Source organism: Lithobates pipiens, unplaced genomic scaffold (genome assembly GCF_037356315.1).
Source record: "Lithobates pipiens isolate NorthernLeopardFrog02 unplaced genomic scaffold, aLitPip1_a1.2 Scaffold_19, whole genome shotgun sequence".
Lineage (NCBI taxonomy): Eukaryota > Metazoa > Chordata > Amphibia > Anura > Ranidae > Lithobates > Lithobates pipiens.
The window spans coordinates 181135624-181157831 of record NW_027507764.1 but is presented as its reverse complement, the minus strand read 5'-3'; the positions used below and the strand labels follow the sequence as shown (position 1 = coordinate 181157831).

Genomic DNA, 22208 nt, shown 5'->3' with positions numbered 1-22208 from the left:
TATTTTTACTTAACCCTCTTCGGCATGGAGTTCACCAGAGCTTCACAGGTTGCCACTGGAGTCCTCTTCTACTCTTCCATGATGATATCACAGAGCTGGTGGATGTTGCAGACCTTGTGCTCCTCCACCTTCCACCTTCTGAGGATTTCCCACAGATGCTCAATAGGGTTTAGGTCTGGAGACATGCTTGGTCAGCCCATCACCTTTACCCTCTGCTTCTTTAGCAAGGCAGTGGGCATCTTGGTGGTGTATTTGGGGTCGTTATGCTGGAATACTGCCCTGTGGCCTAGTCTCCAAAAGGGGGTGTCATGCTCTGCTTCAGTATGCCCCAGTACAAGTTGGCTTTTATGGTTCCCTCAATGACCTGTAGCTCCCCAGTGCCGGCAGCCCTCATGCAGCCCCAGACCATGACACTCCCACCACCATGCTGGACTGTAGGCAAGACACACTTGTCTTTGTACTCCTCACCTGGTTGCTGCCACACACGCTTGACACCATCTGAACCAAATATGTTTATCTTGGTCTCATCAGACCATAGGACATGGTTCCAGTAATCCATGTCCTTAGTCTGCTTGTCTTCAGCAAACTGTTTAGAGGCTTGTGGGCTTTCTTTGTGCATCATCTTTAGAAGAGACTTTCTTCTGGGACAACAGCCATGCAGACCAATTTGATGCAGTGTGTGGTGTATGGTCTGAGCACTGACAGGCTGACCCCCCCCCCCACCCTTTCAGCCTCTGCAGCAATGCTGGCAGCACTCATACGTCTATTTTCCAAAGACAACCTCTGCATATGATGGTGAGGCCTATTCTGAGTGGAACTTGTCCTGTTAAACTGCTGTTTGGTCTTGGCCACCGTGCTACAGCTCAGTTTCAGGGTCTTGGCAATCTTCTTATAGCCTAGGCCATCTTGATGTAGAGCAACAATTCTTTTTTCAGATCCTTAGAGTGTTCTTTGCCATGAGGTGCCATGTTGAACGTCCGGTGACCCGTATGGGAGAGTGAGAGCGATAACACCATTAAGACATCTGCTCTCCATTCATACCTGAGGCCTTGTAACACGAATGAGTCACATGACACCGGGGAGGTTAAATGGCTAATTGGGCCCAATTTGGACATTTTCACTTAGGGGTGTACTCACTTTTGTTGCCAGCGGTTTAGACATTAATGGCTGTGTGTTGAGTTATTTTGAGAGGGCAGCAAATTTACACTGTTATACAAGCTGTACACTCACTACTTTACATTGTAGCAAAGTGTCATTTCTTCAGTGTTGTCACATGAAAAGATATAATAAAATACTTACAAAAATGTGAGGGGTGTACTCACTTTTGTGAGATACTGTGTGTGTGTGTATATATATTATATACTATCTGTTCTGGAGTGTTTTTTTGAAGATTTCTGAGTGCTTCTGAAGATTTCTGAATGTTTATCAATATTTTTAAGTATTTGTGAACAGGGTGGGATAACTTAGATGTCGACGCATTCAATATATTGATGCTGTTACTGTTTGGAACTTTGTTTTTGGTGTTTTTTTTGTTTGTTATGTCTGTTAAATCTGAAGAAAAAAATAAAATAAATAACAGTAGCTAAGAAAACTTTTTTTTCAAAAATGTTTTACTTTATATAGCACAAAATAAAAAAATCCCAGTTGTGATTAAATACCACCAAAAGAAGTCTTCATCTGTCTCAAAAAATGATAAAAATTTAATTTGGGTACAGTGTTGCATGACTGAGTAATTGTCTTTCAAAGTGTGACAGTGCTGAAAACGGAACTGGGAAGAAAAGGGGTGAAATAGACCAATCTTGAATTGGTTAAGCTTTGAAAACGAAAGCTGGAGGCCAATTAGTTGCTATTACAAGATCCTTAAGTCTTAGTAAATTCCTCTTTTGTGCTTATGTACTACTTAACCACTTCCCGCCCACCCGCCAATGTACTGCGGATGGGCAAACTGTGAAGGCAAAGTAAGGTACCCATACGTGGCTCCCTATGTCCAGATTTAGGGTGCGTCCCCCAGGCACCACCCACTGTCACTGTACATAGCGGGAGTCTATCAGAAAGTCCCCTTCAATGATTCATGGCTGGGACCTGCTGATGTGTACAATCACAGCCCAGTGCTCTGTGTTGAAGATTACCTTAATACAGCCAAGTTCTTTAATGTTTCTCCAACTCTGGGGTGCATTCGTCCCAAGCTGTCCTCATAAATCTTCATGGCTCGGTCATACAGAGGTAAAGCCTCCACTTGTTTTTTCTAGAGACAAAACATTCAGATCAGAATTCAGTAACTAGGAGAAGCAATGTGTCTTGATTCATTAAACTCTGGTTTTCCATTATGTGCTACACAAACCATATTGTAATGTATTATTAGAAATTACCTTTTATTTTCAATCTGCAGCAGCTATCATTTTCTGTAAAATTCTATAAAATATGACAGCCTGGAGGCATTCTGTATAATTGGTGTAAGGAACGCCCCCAGAAATGTCATTTCCTGCTTTTGTGATTGGTTCAACAATTCTCCCAGAAGTCTGCACTAAGATACAAGTCAGATTTTGGGCATCCTCTGCTACAAAAACTTGTGTTTTGGTGAGATACTCTACAACGGTTGGATACTTCGAAAGAGAAGCCAACAGTGTAGCTTTTTTATTTTATTTTATCAGAACACAGAGTGCGAACCAGCTAATTTTAATGATTCACACCCTCCCATTTAGAATCAGTATCTAAAAGACATGATAAACAAAGTGGAGTTACTCTTTTAAGTTAACATCTTATATTAAAGGATAACTTCACCTTTACATGTTCCACCTGATTCTAGGGTAGAACATATAACATGCCATCAGGGCTTCAGCCGCCGCCCCGTTATCCGACACCCCCCCCCATGCAGCAGTACATGTTAAAGTTCCCCGTACTAGCTGTCACTGTTTGAAGGCAACACAGCCATACTTCTACACAGTCATTCATATGTGCAGCTCTGTGTGTCTGAATAAACTACAAACCCCAACATCCTTAGCGGCTCTTGGCTTATAGTTCTCAATGAACTACCATGGCGTTGTGGAAGTTTATTGATTCTTCCTGTTAGGGAGTATCGGCTTACCTGTACAGGATGTACAGGCAAGCAGATACACTATATTGTCAAGAGTATTGGGATGCCTGCCTTTACAGGCACATGAACTTTAAGGGCATCCCAGTCTTATGCCCCGTACACACGTTCCGATTATCGGACCACAAAAGTCGCTTTCGGACAGATCGTTCGATAATCTGATCGTTAGTACGCAGCTTTCGACAGCCGATCACGACAGTCCGTCCAACTAAATCCGAAGGAACAAACAGGAAAACTTTGGTCGGATGACAGCCCATCGTACGACAGTCGTGTTGTCAGTACAGTATGCGTCCGATAAAAGTCATTAGACAAACACCACGCATGATCGGAAACATGAAAATAAACCAGAAGGACACACAGGTCACACGTTTTTGACATCATTTAAAATACGTAGCTACGCACGACGGAAGATTTTTCCAGAATCGTACGACAAAAGTCTTACACACATTTTGCACTGTTGTATTCAATCTTAGTTGTATACAACAAAATGTGAACGATCGGTCTTACGATAATCGGAACGTGTGTACGGGGCATTAGTCCGTAGGGTTCAATACTGAGTTGACCACCCTTTGCAGCTATAACAGCTTCAACTCTTCTGGGAAGGCTGTCCACAAGGTTTAGGAGTGCGTCTATGGGAATGTTTGACCATTCTTCCAGAAGAGCCTTTGTGAGGTCAGGCACTGATGTGGAAGAGAAGGCCTGGCTCACAGTCTCTGCTCTAATTCATCCCAAAGGTGTTCTATTGGGTTGAGGTCAGGACAGTCAAGTTCCTCCATCCCAAACTCGCTCATCCATGTCTTTATGGACCCTGCTTTGTGCACTGGTGTGCAGTAATTTTGGAACAGGAAGGGGCCCTCCCCCAAACTGTTCCCACAAAGTTGGGAGCATGAAATTGTCCAAAATATATTGATATGCTGATGCCTTATGAATTCCCTTCACTGGAACTAAGGGGCCGAGCCCAACCCCTGAAAAACAACTCCACACCATAATCCCCCCTACACCAAATGATTTGTACCAGTCCACAAAGCAAGGCCCATAAAGACATGGATGAGCGAGTTTGGGGTGGAGGAACTTGACTGAAATGCACGGAGTCCGAACACCTTTGGAATGAATTAGAGTGCAAACTGCGAGCCAGTCCTTCTCGTCCACATCAGTGCCTGACCTCACAAATGCAATTTTTGGAAGAATGGTAAAACATTCCCATAGACGCACTCCTAAAACTTGTGGACAGCCTTCCCAGAAGAGTTGAAGCTGCTACAAGCTGCAAAGGGTGGGCCAACTCAATACTGAACCCTACGGACTAAGACTGGGATGCATTAAAGTTCATGTAAAGGCAGCCGTCCCAATACTTATGATATAGTGTACATTTACAGTTTGCATGAAACCTGCATAGCATCAGAGATCTGCTGATTGCTGGTGCAATGCTTTAGAGGCTCCTACTATAAAAAAAAAAAAAAATTCAAATTTTTTTTTACCTACAAAAAAATTTGCATTTATTATTATTTTTTTTTAAAAAGAACTTTATCCTTTAAGATATGTTTGTGGAAGGTATTGCCACAGCTACTAATAAAAATGAACAAATATCTATAGTATTACCTTCCCCTAACAACTGAGATATCTAAATACATCTGATCTTTAAAGGCATTGGTGAAGGGAAGGGACTCGTCTAGTATGAACGTGACCATCTATGACAGCACCTCCCTAACACCAATACATCCTATGCTGCTTACACACGAGCGAATTTTCCATCGGAAAAATCTTGGATGGTTTTTCCGACGGATTTCCACTCAAGCTTGGCTTGCATACACACGGTCACACAAAAGTTCGCTGAACTTTCGACCGTCAAGAACGCGGTGACGTACAACACCACGACGAGCCAAGAGAATGAAGTTCAATGATTCCCAGCATGCGTTGAATTGTTTCCGAGCATGCGTAGGAATTTTGCACGTCTGTATTGCTACAGACGATCAGAATTTCCGATCTGAACTTTTTCAGACCGAAAAATTGAGAACCTGCTCTCAATATTTTGCTGGCTGGAATTCCACCAGCAAAAGTCCAATGGAGCATACACACGGTCGCATTTTTCAACCAAAAGCTCTCATCAAACTTTTGCTGGTGGAATTTCCGGTCGTGTATACGTGGCATTAGTAAATCTGATCACAGAAAAGGTTTAAGACTTCAGACCTGTTCATGATAGTAATATGAGGGCCCAGAATACCCTGCAAAACCAGTGGCATGGGTAACTATTCACCTGTAATATAAAGTCTGTATGCAATTAAAAAATAAAAAAAAGGCTAAAAACTATAAACGTAAATGTAAATTGAAACCATTATCTGGTAATTGGATTTATTAAAACATAAATTATCATTGAGAACATAAAAAAAAATTCCCTGAATTATAGGGTTACCAAATGAATTACTTACAAATTACATTCATAAACTGTATACACAAAAATGTGGCCTCCAAGCACTAGATCATTCTTACCATCTGACAGTACAATACTGCAAGATTCACCAAGGCAGTAGCGACACTCGGGTGTTTGGGACCAAATGACTTCTGTCGGATTTCTACAGTGAGTTCATACAGAGGCACAGCTTTGTCCAGCTTTCCCTAGGAAACATTCACAAAGCATTTACACAAGTGAGGATAGTAGAGAGAATCATCTGAGCTGGCAGTATTTACGGACATCTACATTTGCCATAGACAATCCAAAGACATCCAAGCCAATGAAGATTATTTCCAATTTCACCAGCTGGCATAATTTAGGCTATGCGATTTTGAAAACGTTCTTCTGAAGATAAACTTTAGATGAAGATGAACTTTAGACAGATATAATAAATAATATTTAATGCAGTTGTGTATTCCTTAAAGCGGCAGTAAACCGCATTAAAAAAAAAAAAAAAAAGGCACCGGGCATCACATACTAGCACATTATGACAGGCTTACCTAAAAACAAAGCCCTCCAGCGGTGTGCCGTCACCGCTGAAGGCGCTTCAATCTTCATCTGGTCTTTCTTCTGGGTTCACGGGCTTCGGCGAAGCCCGTGAATGACTGCGCCAACGATGATGTCACTCCCGAGCATGCGCAGGAGTCACAGGCATGCCGTTCCTTCAGAGTGCATGCGCCGGCGATGTCACTGGCTGCATCTAAAGTAAATATCTCCTACAGGGTGCAGGTTTAGGAGATCTTTACTATACCTATAGGTAAGCCTTATTATAGGCTTACCTATAAGTAAAAATCATTAAAGGGAGTTTACTCCCACTTTAACCATGTAAGGACCATAAGGATTTGCTCCCTTAATGACCAGGCCTTTTTTGACGATACAGCACTGCGTTGCTATAACTGACAATTGCACGGTCGTACAACATTGTACTCAACCAAAAAATGATGTCCTTTTTTTCCACAAATAGTAGAAAAAACAGTACCACCAGCCTATCGGATTATTTTCATGCAATCACTGCCGACAGGTGTAGCTGCCAGCAGTGACCATTGTGTTCTACTGGCAGGGAAGGCTCCCTAACAGCAGACCACTATAGTGCTGTGGGAGGGATTCCCTCTTCAACACTATGTTGATGGGTAATCGAGTAATTTATATTATAAATCCTTAAATCTATGGGCTGCTTAAGTGAAGTAAATCATTTGTTTGGACCAACTTGCTCCAAACATACTGGATGCACATACTGATCTTGCTTTTGCTTCCTAGTTGTTCTTGGGACAGGGAGCCCTGTATAAACTCCCAAGTCACAAGGTCTGAGGACCTTCTTCCTGCCCCACTGGAACAGAGCTGGATCCCTGAGCTGGCAATCTTTCAGCACCACACTGCTCTCATGTGAAAGAAGTAATCCAGATGCTCTCCCATACTCAACAGTACCAGGTATCTCTCTCTACTTCTGGTGGCCAAAGGGCAGAAAGTTGGTATTTGCAGCTGGGGAGGGTGACAGTTTTGGAATCTGTAGTTTGCGCTGCATAGGGCAAAGCAAAGCACAGGTTCACTTCAATGGCAGTTTGGTTAATATATATATAAAAAAAAAAAAATTATTTATATATATATATATATATATATATATATATATATACACATATATACATATATACACACACACACACACACACACACACACACACACGTAAAGTGTGTGTCCCTCCGGTCAAATGCACATCCAGAACTGCTGCTGTTTAGTGAAAATATAGCCTAATATCATGTTCCAAGCCTGCATACAGATGTTTCAGGTTATTCTGGCCATCATCAGTGCAGTCTATAGAAACCATGGCTTCTATGAAGATTTGGGGCTCAATGGAACATTATAACCATACAGATTAAGATGGTAGTAAAGCCTTAGTATGAAACATACACAGTACTAATAAAAGCTGTCATTATAAAGTTTACCACTAGATGGCAGAACAATAATAGGAAACATTAACTGGGAGCACTTAACAGCTTTCCTATCCTAATTGTACAAAAAGCTCTCAAAAATAATAAAAACATAATAAACCATAAGACAAAGACGAAAAGGTGCAGCGGTTGTTATTGATCCTGTTGTATTCAAGAGAAAACAGATTTCAACACAACATGCTATAAATCTGTCACACAATACACAAAGAAACTGAAACAGCTATTAAGTGGACTCTGTTCAGAACCATTTCACATCAATGTGTTGATAACAAACAACCTCAGCATGGGAGCATTTTACATGGATGTCCAAACTACAAAAGAATGGAATCCCTGGGCAGCCTAACACTAATCTGGTATAGTATCACTAGCATAGTTGAGTAGACTATATCTCAAAACTAGATTCAGGACACTACTAACCTCTTTAAACACTTCAATAATGGGCACCTACACCCCCTTCCTGCCCAGGCCATTTTTCCGTTTTCAGCACTGTCACATTTTGAATGACAATTGCGCAGTCATGCTACACTGTAACCATGTGAAATTGTTATCATTTTCTTCACACAAATAGACCTTTCTTTTCCTGGTATTTAATCACTCTTGGGGTTTTTGGAGGGGTCTTTTTGTTTTTGTTTTTAGGAAAAAAGACCAACAATTTTGAAAAAAAAGTTTTTCTTAGCTTCTGTCAGTAAATTTTCTAAATAAGTAACTTTTCTCCTTCACTGATGGGCACTGATGAGGCAGCACTGATGGACACTGATAGACTGCACTGATGAGGTGGGCCTTATGGGCACTGATGAGGAGGCACGAATATGCCACACTAGTGGGCACAGATAGGTGGCAATGGTGGGCACAGATAGGCGGCACTGGTGGGCATTGATCGGCAGCAGTGATGAGCATTACTGATAGGCAGCACTGACTGGCATCACTAATGACCACTGATTGCTGACACTTGTGGGCACAGATTGGTGGCAATTGTGGGCAATCATTGCTGGCACTGGTGGGCACTTAATTGTAATCAGAGCACTGATGATCAGTGCCCTGATTACATACTTAGCTGTCCCCTGTGAGGAGATGCCACTAATCGGCTCTCCTCTCCTCACACTCTGTCAGTGTGAGGCAAGGAGGACCAATTACCGGCATCTCCGTGTTTACATGTGACTGTGATTGGACACAGCCGATCACGTTTAAAGAGTCGTGGCTCTTTACACAGATCGGGGTCATGCCACGTCCCAGCAACATGGCATGGCTGCATTCAGTGCACTAGAGCGGTCCTTCTGGGAGGCTGTCATATGACGTCCACCCAGGACGAGAGCCGCACCACCCAGCCGTCATTTGACGGTGGGCGAGCGTCAAGTGGTTAAGGGCTCATGCACACTGCAGCTCAAAGAAGGGGCTCCTACAGGTTTCTTAGCTCTCATTTTTTTTCTAAAAAACAAAAGAAAAATATCGCGCTTGGGGTAAACCTAAAAGCTGCAACTATAACCATCTAATATCAAGATATGAAGAAACTCAAAAAAATTATATATAAAGTTGCGCTAAAGACACATGAAAAATGAAAGTGAAAAGTCCAATTCGGTCATTGGTCTGCTGTATGTTCAAAAAAACTTTTTTACATTTTTAATAAAATTGTCGCTTGCCAAACGGTACTTTCACGATCGGAGTCCTTCTTTGTTTTCCCCTTCCTTCTACTCGTGGCCGAGAGGCCCGAGTAGTTTGTGTTTTACCACAGGTTTGCGTATTGTAAAACCCTGACATTGGAGGATTCGCTGGGGAGCTATAAACAAACTCCAGACGCACAGAGAGATCGGATTACCACTGCCTACGGTGTTCGAGAAGGGAAGTAGGACGTACGGAATTGTCGTAACCTATGTCGATCACTTCCGAATGATCCACATCTATACGTTTAGTACCATAACGGAACGGATTACACGCAAAAGAACCCCGCAGAGGGCTGTCTGCTCGCGCTAACGACTCCATTGACTGGGAGTCCACCCATAGCTTTTTTCCCTTAAAGCGGAGGTCTGCCCACCGCTGCAAAAATTAAAAGCCAGCAGCTGCTGACTTTTAATAATAGGACACTTACCTGTGCTGGAGTCCAGTGATGTCGGCACTGCAGCTGAGGTTTCCATCAGCTGTCGGGTGCTGCCGGCTCCATTGCAAGGAAACCCAGCAGTGTAGCCTTACAGCTTCATGCAGTGAACCCTAGTGCGCATTCACGGGGCGCCGCTCCTCTCTCCTACTGGCCCAGTGGCTGGGGAAGGAGGAGGGAGCCCGGGCGGTGACGCAAATATCCGCAGCTGAGGCTCCCGGAAGTGAGGACAGGATACCTGTCAAATACAGGTATCCTGTCCCCCTCCTTCCCGAAAGGTGCAACAAAAAATGTGGCATTGGAGTGGGCAAGGAGTACACTTTTGGGTGGAACTTCACTTTAATAAATTAAATAATAATTTAAAAACTGCATCTTGGATTTACTTGGGTTATCTTTATGTAATATTAAAATTTGTTTGATGATCTGAAACATTTAAGTGTAAGAAATTTACAAAAAAATAAAAATCAGGAAGGGGCAAATACTTTTTCACAGCACTGTGTGTGTGTGTGTGTTATATATATATATATATATATATATATATATATATATATATATATATATATATATCCTACTAATCTGTACATTATCATGGGGGAGTTTTTACCATTCAGTTATACTGGTCTTGGATGCTAAGGGGAAATCTCAGATAGCAATTAAAACTTGAAAAAAGAGCTAACTCCCCAGGCAATCCAGAAGTACAAAAAATTCTAAATCGACTTTCACTGGTGTGACTTTCATTACCATGAAGCGGAGCAGTTGTTAAGGTTGCACATTATCACTGCTAATTCCTCTTATTTTTTTTTATCAACTCTGTGTTTGTCGCAGTTAAATCACAAAGCATATTATATTCTCTATATGCTGGGGCTTTAGACTTGTGGAAAAGATACAAGGTTTACTTACTTTTCTTTTATAAAGCACAGCTAAATGTTTCACTGTATAAGCCAATGATGGGTGGTCTGGAGACAAAGCTCTCTTCCTTATGTCTAATGCTCTCTCATACAACTCCTCCGCCTTATCATATTGCTTCTTCTCATTATATAAAGCAGCCAGATTATTGAGAGACTGGGCACAGTCTGGATGATCTGGACCTAAAACCCGCTCCCTCATTTCCAGTGAGCGCTCAAGAAACATTTCCGCTGTTCTATATTAGGTAGGAGACACAAGCATGAAACAATGACAAAGACCTTGCATCATAATGACATTAAAAAGACACTAGATGTACATTTCTATCATCAAAGTCTAGTTTATATAATCACACTTCATCAAAACAAAGTATTCCTATAGCCATAGATGGTATAGACGGTATTGGCTTTCTTTGGTAAATCAGCTGTATCCTCTCCAAATACCAGCTCAGACATGTTTAATGGAACTCTCAACTTTTTCCAATAAAGATTGTGTGGCTAATCTTCTCTCCAGAAAAAACGCATAGCGACGCAACCTGTACTTTAAGGATACTTACAACAAGTCCTCGATCTGCAGCATCCTGAAGAAATTCTAAGGTGAAAGGAATTCCTATAAACTCATCTACTGACACCAGGCAGAGTATTCTTTATTCCTGCTGTAAAGAAGGGTTCATACAACCCTGTCTGATAGACTTTTGTTCTTTAACAGTTCAGACAAAAAACAATCTTAAGAGTTTTAACTGTGGGTTAAAGAACTCAGATGAGGAGCCGCTGTTGCAAAAGTGGGTGATGAACCATGGCCTCATTGGCCAAAGGGGGGACAACTGCATCAGAGTGGTATTCACCTTCTCAATTTTTTTCAGAATCCGCAACAGGAGCTTGAAAATAAAGAATGCAAAGCAAAGATAAAACCCCCAAGGTTGTGCTAACACATCTATATGAAGAGCAACCTCCCTGCTCAGGGAAGAGAAATTCTCCACTTTTGCATTAAACTGATTGTCAAACAGATCAATTTGGCGGAACCCCCCACCTCTCCACCACCATAAGGAATACTTTTGGATTCAAAATTCTCCTTGATTTCTGAACTTGAGGACAAATCAAACAGAAGACAGAACATACAACTCTGTCCAGTTATCTTGTTTGCCATATAACACAAGGGTAGGCTACCTTCTTGTTTGGGAATGCCGCAGTTTTTGCATTGGTGGGCAGAACCTAAAGGATGTTGTCCCCTAAGATCTTGTTGAAAGGTTTGTAGAGCTTCCAAAACTGCTCTCAACTCTCTCCATTTGGAGGACCTCCTGCACTTGGTTTGGACCAGGAGCCCTCAGCTAATTTCCCTTCTTGGTGTGCATCCAGCCCCATGAATCTGTTGTAAGTCTCTAGAACACAGGAAAGGACCACAGAAGTCCCTCCAAGACATTTGGTCTCTCACTCCATCATTAGATTAAACTTTTCACTCTTGAAGGAAGAATAATCAGGCTGTATAGATTTTAGTCCCATACCTTCAGAAAGAAGCACTGGAAAATCCACAGATGGGATTTCACGGTTTGGACTACTGCAACAGAAGATTAAATCAGACCTACTACCAACATTGCAGTGCATACGTAGACCAGAAGGATATTTTGTAAATCTGCCATAGCCAAAAGTTGAATACACAATCTTTTCCTTTGAGACAGACATGTCTTTTTCCAAATTTATAATCAAACCTAAACCCTCAAGATAGGTCAGGGCTGTTGGCAGATCCTTCTTCAATTGATTCTCCAAGATGGCAAAGAAGAGAAGATTGTCTAGGTATGGAATTACAGAAGTCCTGTGAAGTCTCCAGGGTGCCAAGGCCTCAGCCATCACTTTGATGAGTATTTTGAGTGTCCAGAATAGACCAAAAGGAAGAGCTATGAACTGGAAGTGCCGTATCTTCTTTCACAGAGTATTGCCATTGGAATATTCCTATATTGATATAGGAATCAAGGCTTTCTCATACATTAGTTCCCATAGTAGCAATATATTTTTAGAAGTTGTCAGAAACAAAACCTTGAAGGTGGCATATTTGAAAACTCTAGAAGGTAGCCTTTTCCTATGAGCCTCCAAATGTGAATATTGGGGTAAAACTTTGCTTTTGCCATTGTGATAGGAAGGGCCCCAACCTTACTACTACCAGCAAGTCATTGGGATGAATAAAACACCCTCCTTTTGATTTTTGTTTTTGTCCTGGCCATGTTTTTTTTTTTTTTGGCCTGACTCTTGAGAAGTCTGCCTTTGGTTTTTGAGTTATGAAAAAAATGGTTGAGTGAAGATTTTTTCTTTTTGATGGGAAAGGTCTCCTTGTATCAGCTATATGTTCCACTTACTAAAGCTAGAACTAGATGACTATTGACTATATAACTATATGAATCCAGCGATTTGAATGAAAAAACTGAATCGGTTTCCCCCAACCAAATATTCAAGGATGGAGGAATCCTCCCTACTATGTCTTTATATTCTGAAATTAAACAAGGGAAGATACTCCTCTAGGTGGAAGGAGCGGCCGTGCAGTGGATGATCCCAAAACAAGGCTTGGTGCGCAGATGGCAGAGCGGCGTGGGGCAAGGACGTCACTGGAGTGCGACTCGTTTCAGAGCATGTGCGCTGTGTGTGTTATGGCAGCCGCGCTCCTTTTTCAAGCAGTCTTTATATATATATATATATATATATATATATATATATATATATATATATATATATATATATATATATATATCTTATGATATATCTCTATATATCTTATGATATATCTCTATATCACAGACGTGCCTTTTATATTCCATTAACATGCGAGTTGCCATTTAGATGTTTTTTAATAAATTGTTTTTACTCTTACACTTAGAGACGCCTCTTCCCTTGCTTACTTTCAGCTGTGCTGGAATTCGGCTTCTATTTCTACGTAGGTGGCAGACCTCAGTATATGGACTACATATCTTCATGATATATGGACTTTCTATATACCCCTTTGGGTTATTAGAGAAATAAAAGTGTGTGCGCCTGTTCCCTGCAGCACTCATCGAGCCGCTAAAATCCCAAAAAGTGGTTGAACAGAAGTCCATCAGTAGATCAACTTCTGTTCAGCCACAGTGTGAGGGTAAGAGAGAGACGCCACAAACCACTAGCTCAATCGGTGAAAAGAAATGTGAACAGTCTCAGCCTTGAGCTCCTCCTGAGCCCTGTCTCCGATGCCTTTCGCCCCGCCCATTGGGGCGAAATGTATCAGTATGGAGCTCAGTAGGAGGTCAAGGCTGAAACCATTCACATTTCTTTTCACCTGTTGAGCTAAGGGTGTGCGGCATCTCTAATACCATCACATTTCCCTGCTTTCTGGATTAAGCATAAGACAGGACAGCCTGCACCCTTATATTTCTTGAGCGGCGCTATAAGTGGAATTGGCTATAGTGAGAATATGTTCAGCCACAGTGACCATACACATCAAAATTCAGTCAGTCGCTGCTGAACTGGTTGAATTTCAATCCAAGTTCGGCCATCTCAACTCTGCTGAGGCATCAGCAATAAATGCCTCCACTTTGATAAGGGTGGTAAAAGATTCCAACATCTTTTCTCTCTTGGCGGACCCATTTTCAGATGTGTTTGCATTTGTGTAAGCAATTATTCAAGATTACTGTCACACACGTAGTGGCAGCTTGAGGTTAGTAAATATGGACTCTCATTCTCACTTTACAACCACATCCATCCTTTTATCTATGCGGTCCATAAGCATTCCCATGCCAAAAAAGGACAGGTCAGTAGACTTCGTCTGTGTCAAGTCTAGGATTCTTGTTTCAAAGATGGGCAGGATCATCACCAAAAGGAACATTGCATATCATGTTCTTAAAAAAAGATAGGCTTCTTGATCAAGCCACTCTTTTTTTATGGATTCTGTGATCATTTTATGGACTTGGAATATACATCTTTTATCCAATTTGAATGCAAAATGATGCATTTTCACTTCTAGTGGGGAGATAGCATCACTATACACTCCAACTGAAACATCTTGCCTGGAGTTTGCCAAAAGGCACCTGAAGGACTCTCAGACCATGAGAAACAAAATTCTCTGGTCTGATGAAAGAAAGATTGAATTTTTTGGCCTGAATGGCAAGCGTCATGTCTGGAGGAAATCAGGCACCGCTCATCACCTGGTCAATACCATTGCTACAGTGAAGCATGGTGGTGGCAGCATCATGCTGTGGGGATGTAATGTGATTATTAAAATAAATTTGCAAAGATTTCAACCTTCCTTCACATTGTCATTATGGAGTATTGTTTGTAGAATTTTGAGGAAAATAATGAATTTAATCAATTTTGGAATAAGGCTGTAACATAAAAAAAAGTGGAAAAAAAGAAGCGCTGTGAATACTTTCCGGATGCACTGTATCTGGAGCTTTGGTCTGGAATAGAACACATTTTGCACAGCAACTCTAAAAAGCAAACATCCTAGTGCAACCTTGTCTGAGACAAAGGACTGCAAGGGGCCACTAAAAAGTTCCAAGAGTCCTGCAGGATAAAAAAAAATAAACATGACACACCATAAATAAGCAAGGAACAGGCATAAGCAAAGTCACTACTTACCTGTAAAGAGCATGTGCCACTAATACCTGCAACAACCAATGCAATTTGCTGTCCTGGATCTATTTTGCAGAGGGTACTGCGGGGTAACCTAGCACTATAAGCTAACTGTCCCAGTTTCTGCATTCCCTGTACCAGAAAGTAGCCAGCTGGACATCCACCTCCACTCCATGCATTCCAAAGCCCAAAATTAATGACTCTCACCTATCCCCAACTCCGCACCCACTGAAAAAGACACCTGGTTTCTTCGGCCATGGGGAAACACTGTATGCTGGATTGAAAATATAGCTAATGAATCTGACTCCCTTAGGGGGACAGTGTCTGAGAAGGTCCTGGCTCTTGCTGAGCATAGAACTGAGGAGGGGGCCCCAGGCAGCACCCTCACCCATCTCTAGGTTGGTCGTGGGGAAGCATCACCTGCCAACAGGAAAAATCAACCCCAGGAGAAAAAAAGTATTAAAGTGCTGGAGGACAGCACCCCTGTGAGCCTACCTCAGATCTGAGTTCCAACAGAAATGTTCCACCCAGAGGAGGAAACCCAATAACTGGCTGTCTCTTAGGACAGCTATTTAAGGCCTATAGTTATTGTGTTTCCTGCCTCCAATGGGTAGAGTCACACATTCTCATTCAGGTGCTGTCCTGGATAGACGACTGGAGAAAGAGACACTTTGACAACTCTATGTATGTAAATATAATTTTTTTCAAGTATCATTGGTGTACACAGAATCTCGTTCTTCTCTAAAAGTTATTTGGTTTTCTACACTCAAAAAAGTACTTGTATCTTGTATGATGTTTCAAGCAGCTGTATTGTTGGCTGCCCATTAAGATCTATGTTTATTAAGGCACTGCAATGTTACTTGTAGGTCCAATCTTTAACACCTTTTATGCTCCTTTTAACATTCTGCACCTTTAGAGTCCATTTATATGGGCAACACGACTTCCAGCGTGACTTTTGGAGGCAACTTGGACACAACTTGAGTATGAATAACAGCGCGACTTGGATGGCAGGCGACTTTGGCCACGCCAAATTTTAAATAAAAAACCGGCATGGGTTCCCCTTCTGGGATCATACCAGGCCCTTAGGTCTGGTATGGATTTTAAGGGGAAACCCCCTACGCCGGAAAAAAGGCGTGGGGGGTCCCCCCAAAATCCATACCAGACCCTTATCCGAGCATGCAGCCTGGCCGGTCAGGAAAGAGGGTGGAGACTAGCGAGCGCACCCCCCCCGAACCGTACCAGGCCGCAAGCCCTCAACATGGGGGGTGGTTTGGGGAAGGGGGGCGCCCTGCGGCACCCCCACCCCAAAGTACCTTGTTCCCATGTTGAGGAGGACAAGGGTCTCTTCCCGACAACCCTGGCCATTGGTTATCGGGGTCTGCAGGTGGGGGGCTTATCGGAATCCGGGGGCCCCCTTTAATAAGGGGCCCCCAGATCCCGGCCCCCCCAACCCTATGTGAATGAGTAAGGGGTATATCGTACCCCTACCCATTCACCTGGAGAAAAAAAAGTGTCACAACACAGGTTTTTAAAGTAATCTATTAATCAGCTCCGGAGGTCTTCTTCCGACTTCGGGGGTCTTCTGCCGACTTCTCCCAGTGTCTGGCCTCTTCTCTCTCTCTCTCCAGCGTCGTCTTCCGTTCTGCAGCGTCTTCTCCCAGGCTCCTCCGCTATCTTCTTGCAGCTCTTTTACTAGCGGAGGAGCCTGGTCTCCTCCGTCCTTCTTCCTTCTTCCCTCTTCTTTCGATGTTGACACGGTGCGTTCTCTCGCTGAAATGCAGTGTGCAAACGTGCACAGTGACTTATATAGGTATGGGGTGTGGTCCCCGGGTGATGTCACACGTTGACACCGCCCCTTATGACATCACCGTCCCAGCATGCCCCGGGACTTGACATCATAATGGGCGGGGTCACCGTGTGGCATCACTCGGTGACCACACCCCATACCTGTATAAGTCGCCACGTACGTCGCACAAGTAATTTCAGTGGGAGAGAGTGTTGTGTCAACATCGGCAGAAGAAAGAAGAAATAAGAGGGAAGAAGGATGGAGGAGACCAGGCTCCTCCGCTAGTAAAAGAGTTGCAAGAAGATAGCGGAGAAGATAGCCCAGGAGAAGACGCAGGAGAGCAGGAGAAGAGGCCGGAGAGCGGGAGAAGTCGAAAGAAGACCCCCTAAGTCGGAAGAAGACCCCCGGAGCTGATTAATATATTACTTTAAAAACCTGTTGTGTTTTTTTTTTATTGACACTTTTTTCCCCAGGTGAATGGGTAGGGGTACGATGCCCCTTACTCATTCACATAGGGTGGGGGGCCAGGATCTGGGGGCCCCTTATTAAAGGGGGCTCCTGGATTCCGATAAGCCCCCCCCGCCTGCATACCCCGACAACCAACAGCTAACAACCAACTGGTGTGGTTCAGGAGGGGGGGGCGCTCGCTCGTCCCTACCGCCTTTCCTGACCGGCCAGGCTGCATGCTCGGATAAGGGTCTGGTATGGATTTTGGGGGGACTGCCACGCCGTTTTTTCGGCGTAGGGGGGTTCCCGTTAAAATCCATACCAGACCTAAGGGCCTGGTATGCTACCAGAGGGGGAACCCATGCCGATTTTTCATTTAAAATTTGGCGTGGAGTTCCCCCTTGAGAGCTGATTATTCTGTGAGAGAGGCGACATTGTCGCTTCAATAGAGATGGAGATCAGACTTGGAGGCGACTTCCATTGAAATTAATGGGTACAAGTCGCCTAGAAGTCAGATTGAAGTAGTACAGGAACCTTTTCTGAAGTCGGAACGACTTCAGTAGTGTGCATTAAGACAGCTCTCATTAACTTACAATGATTTTTACATGTTGCGCAACTTGAGGCGACTAGGGCTGACTTGGGGCGACTTGAAGTCGGATCCAAAGTTGCCCCTGTGTGAATGGAGTCTTAATGGAACAATAATATATATTTTTTTCATAGGTGAATTGTGGTAGATTCACTACAACATATTAGTACTTCGAATACATGATTTCTGGCATACCCCGCCAATTCCTATATTTGTTGTTGCTATCTTTTCTTTGCCACACATCTCTATTCTGAAACGATTTTACACTTGATCAACAAAAAATTATCAGGCTGCTGAAATGCACCAAAATTAAGGTGACAGATAGTAAAGAGTCATTTGCTGAATTTTAAGCAGGCCAAAATGACTTCCTCGTGTTAAGAATCAATACTTACTCAAGGTTATTCTGTAAGTAATACAAAACGCCAAGTTCATTCAGTGTTCGAGCATTGTCAGCAGTGTCTTTGCCCAGCGTTAGTTCCTCCAGCTGAAGAGCACGACGTCTTAACAATGCAAACCCATACTGAAGAGTAAAAAAAGAACAAGTGTTGGAGATCTAGGAAAGAAAAGCACTTTCCACTGAGTACTATTGAGCTGAAGTCATACATTATGCAATTTTCTGTCTTTCAGCCATGAGTTCAAGGAAAGAAAATTACTCGATTCCCCCATCAACACAGTCAGTGTTGATGGAGGAGTCCCTCCCCCTGCGCTATTGTGCTCTGCAGCAAGGAGCCCACCAGCAAAACACAATGATCACTGCCAGCAACTAAAGCTGGCAGTGATCAGGAGAAAAAAAAACAGACATGCTGGTTGTACTGAAGATCAATAAATCGACTTCAGTACAACTTTCAACTTACCAATCCTTGGATGTGGTGGTTGGATTATTACATTTTTGTTTTGTTTCGGGGTTTAATACAGCTTTAAAAAAAAGCCAAGTATTTATGCAAAAGGTTAGCATGACAGCCAGACTACTGGCATATTCAGCAATTCAGACGTACAGGCCTGGCATGGCAATCTCCCTTCTTCATTCATGACAAATTTTCTTCAACAACTGTCAAGAGTCCAATTAAAATTATACCTTCACTTGTGTCTGGCTGGTGTAGTTGAACTTTAAAGCCACTATACTAGACTTTACTTTAACCACTTGACCTCCAGGCCAATTCTGATACTTCTCGCATACATGTAAAAATCTGCATTTTTTTTGTCAGACCTCAGACCTTTTTTTGGGGGACCTCAAAGGGAGGATGGGGGGGGGGAGTAACTGAGAATGGGGGGCTGTCAAAAAACAGAGTTGGCCTCCAGGACTTATTAAAATGGTACCCAGCTCTAGCTGTAGTAGAAAATATTAAAAAAACAAAAAACATTTTCCAATAATTTGTCCACTTTATAAAGTCAACCACCGTTTTCAAGGCCAGCAGCATGCAGAATAAAGTGGTGTGTAACTTCTACAGCAGTCCCAGACTGGGACAGTGCGTTTGGCAAAATTTCCTCTTCCTGATTATGTAACTATTGCAAACAGGGCAATGACACATGGGTCCCAAAGACCGTAAAAACCCACTGATTATGCCTTAGCTGAGAGAAAGTGGGTGTATTTATCAAAAATATGATTCTGCAAGATTCATTTCACAGATCAGCTTGCTAAGCCCCTGTACAGCTGCACAGAGAAGTAAAGTTGCTGTCAAGGAGTATGTATATATAGCCAAAGTGTTTGTGCAAACATGTCCTGGTCATACCATACTGCCTTTTCTTCTTGCTGCTTTCTGTCGAATCCTTAATGACCTTTTTCTCAGCTGCTCTGCTTGTTCATATCTTTGAAACACAGAAATAAACAAAAAAACATATTAGAAATAAAGCAATCAAAGATGAATTTGTGAACGTCAAATTATTCATACAAAATATTTGTATTGTGTTCCTGTTGCTGGTAATTCTTACTTATTCTGCTTCTGATAAAGTACAGCCAGAGCATCCAGTTCCCAAGCCACTCTCAGGTGTTCACTGCCGTAGGCATTCTCGCTTATCTCCAGAGCCTGCTTATACAGCTGCTCAGCATTCCCAAACTTTTTGGACTGCACATAGACACCTGCAAGCTGGTGTAGAGACTGAGCTACACTGGGGTGGTCAGGGTCTAGAGCAGTTTCTCGGATCTCCAGTGAGCGCTGAAGAGGTGTCACAGCCTAATGAAAGGACAAATAATTGGAGTAATGAATGATCCTGACCAAAATCTGGATTAGTAATGGATAGATGTATCATTTTCTCCTTTTGAAAATGCCAGTTAGCTGTTTGCCACTAAAGTACCTGTGGATCTGCATGGGTACTCCGAGAAGTACATATAGATGCTATATGTAAGCATTAAGATGCTCTCTAAATTGTGATTATGATTGACACACAAGCAGGATAACATATGACAATCTAGAGAGATGATAAATCCTGAGCCTAGGTGCCTTAAGCCAGCCATAAATGGTTCGAACCTCAGCCTGATTCAGTAGGACCTGGCCGAGATGCGAACCATGCATAGGCAGCCTGAATGTACCCAAGCTGAACAATTGATCAACTTGGGTACAACCAGGTGGACAGAATTTTACATGTGATTATTGCAAGGGGCTATTATCGATATCTTCTCCTGGTGGGGATGGCTTCCCTCGCCTGCCCGCCAAGAGAACACAATGGGGGAGGGATTCTCCTGTCAACACTGTCACCCATGGTTGCAGGAAAGAAATTTGCTCCATCTATGGCCAGCCTTAGACAAACTTTACACAAATGGAGCATTGCATCATATATGTTGTCCAGCTAAATTCACTACAATTAGGCAAAGTAGGTCATCTCAGAAATAAAATATATCTACAGGAACTTTTATATCTACAGGAGCTTTTATTATTACTGGTTAATTGTGGCTGCACTCTAGGACTTGGAAAGCCACAACTGTATTTGTATTCGTGCTTACAGCTTGAATCTAAGTCAGTTAAGTATGGCTAATGTAATCTTAAAGTGGAATTAAAGTGGGGTGTAATTGCTAGTAGTCTCGACTTTGTATGAGAAGAAACTTAATGTTTCCTTAAAAACCTTTTTACCTGTGAACAATTTTTTTTGTGTATACACTTCCTGAGGTGCATGCATCCCGCAGTGTACACGCTAAAATCATTCCTAGAATCTTTAAGGTGGAAAGAATAGAGCTGGGTGCCAGGATAATGTAACTCCATGGCAAGTGCCATGAAAGTCTGTATGACACTACACTTCTGCTCTGGGCATCAGCCTTATTTTATGGGAATGAAAGTAAATGCCTGGTAAATGTTACCATTGATGGACCCTTGAGATCGGATCACCTGAAAGTGCAGACACATGTAGGGGCCTGCCTATAAGTATATGATATTTCTTTTAATCTGACCACTATGCTAGATCATTCTACAGTCATCTTATTCCTACGAGTACATTGAAAAGCTCTGCTGATATGATCAACAAAAATACATTTAGCATGTTCTGTTAAAGAGAACCTATACTATAGTGTCAGAATCTTTACCCGAAGCTCAACAGTTCCTCTTCCATGCTGCCTCTCTATGTGGTGGAAGAGCAGGACTTTGCTTTCTCATTTCAGACCCACCTCTGATGACTGTTGATTGTAATGTACTTAAAACAAATGCCTGGAGGAGGGTGGGGGGACGGGGCATGATCAATAGGCAAGCAAGAGAAGTAGAGCAGTCACAGATACAACAAAAGCAGCAGAGCCAGCAGAATAGGTGTTGGAGTCACAGAATGACTACAGAAGTACGTTGGAGAGCCTTGCACTGCAGGTCCTCAGGCACAGCTTCCTCTCCTACAGGCGAACAATGGGAAGTACAGTGGTGACATTGCCAACTGTCACTACAGTGTTCAGGAAGACACTTCGAATCTTTAGAGAACAGCAGTCATGAGAGGCAAGAGAGGGTTGGATATGCCTTTAATCAGGGCCTTTTTTCTCAGAGAATTGGTGCAGGAACTCCTCTCTTCCAAGTCACCCCTTGGCTCTGCCCTCTACCCACCTCCGAGCACCATCCCTTGGTTCCACCCACAACCCACCTACCAGTACTACCCCTTTTAGAAAATACAGAACCAAGTATTATTTTGTGGTGCTAAGTAATGGGTATGGAATTTGTTAATGATAACAAGACAAGTAGTCAAATAGATCCCCTGTAGCTACCAACAATATATCCACCCCAGCAACAATAGATCTATCCCAGTAACAATAGAACCCCAAGCAACAATGGACTCCCAACAGTCAGCATCAATAGACCCTCCAGCAGCCAGCTTCAACAGACCCCTCCCTCAGCAGTAGATCCCGCCAGCAACATAAGACCCA

The 22208-nt window shown here is 42.7% G+C and overlaps 1 protein-coding gene across 1 annotated transcript in view; it reads right to left on the bottom strand.

Annotated features, from left to right (window-relative positions):
* Positions 1-22208, bottom strand: part of NPHP3 (nephrocystin 3) — a 133390-nt gene that overhangs the window by 7091 nt on the left and 104091 nt on the right. Inside the window, exons 22-27 of the mRNA XM_077491526.1 lie at positions 19811-20052; positions 19612-19687; positions 18274-18401; positions 10474-10714; positions 5576-5701; positions 2130-2245 (exon numbers count right to left, since the gene is read on the bottom strand). Of these exons, the coding sequence (XP_077347652.1) occupies positions 2130-2245; positions 5576-5701; positions 10474-10714; positions 18274-18401; positions 19612-19687; positions 19811-20052 (929 nt within the window). The remainder of the gene's footprint in view (positions 1-2129; positions 2246-5575; positions 5702-10473; positions 10715-18273; positions 18402-19611; positions 19688-19810; positions 20053-22208) is intronic.